The sequence below is a fragment of the Trypanosoma equiperdum genome (genome assembly GCF_001457755.1).
Source record: "Trypanosoma equiperdum strain OVI genome assembly, contig: ctg_1163, whole genome shotgun sequence".
Taxonomy (NCBI): domain Eukaryota; phylum Euglenozoa; class Kinetoplastea; order Trypanosomatida; family Trypanosomatidae; genus Trypanosoma; species Trypanosoma equiperdum.
In genome coordinates this window covers 1,618-2,093 of record NW_027123131.1, presented here as the reverse complement: position 1 = coordinate 2,093, position 476 = coordinate 1,618, and the positions used below count along the sequence as shown (strand labels likewise).

The 476-nt window shown below is 43.1% G+C and overlaps 1 pseudogene across 1 annotated transcript; it reads right to left on the bottom strand.

Annotated features, from left to right (window-relative positions):
- Positions 1-59: 59 nt before the first annotated feature.
- TEOVI_000692000:pseudogene lies at positions 60-332 on the bottom strand (annotated as a pseudogene). The gene has a single exon. A coding segment is annotated over exon 1 (273 nt).
- Positions 333-476: the final 144 nt, after the last annotated feature.

Genomic DNA, 476 nt, shown 5'->3' with positions numbered 1-476 from the left:
TTAAACCTTATGAACAGTCAACAGGAAAGTTTGACCCGTTTTCGAGTGTCATAATTTATTTATTCCTCTACAGTCGTTAAATCGTAACAGAGGCGGTAAATTTCACAAACCCGTTGTACATACACAACTTCAACCGTGGCTGATGCATGGGAAAATTTGAGTGTAAGCGAGCGGGTGTCAACTAAACACAAAACATTTATTATTACATTCCAAGGGCGAAGTAAAGGAAGCTTTGCACTGGTGGCGATTTTTTAGAAGTTTAAGCACATAAAGACGGTGTAACAACGAAGCTATGCAGACGAGGGTTTCCGTTGCCATGCCATCCACCACATCACGGTATCAGAACCCAATGGTCGTAACAGGAGGCTAAGTGGAACCACTTCCTTTGATAGGGTACACTCATGGCGGGTTTCTCTTGTATTGGTATCTTTTTCTTTACACGACGAATGTGGCATATGCGCGGTATGTTTCGGCCC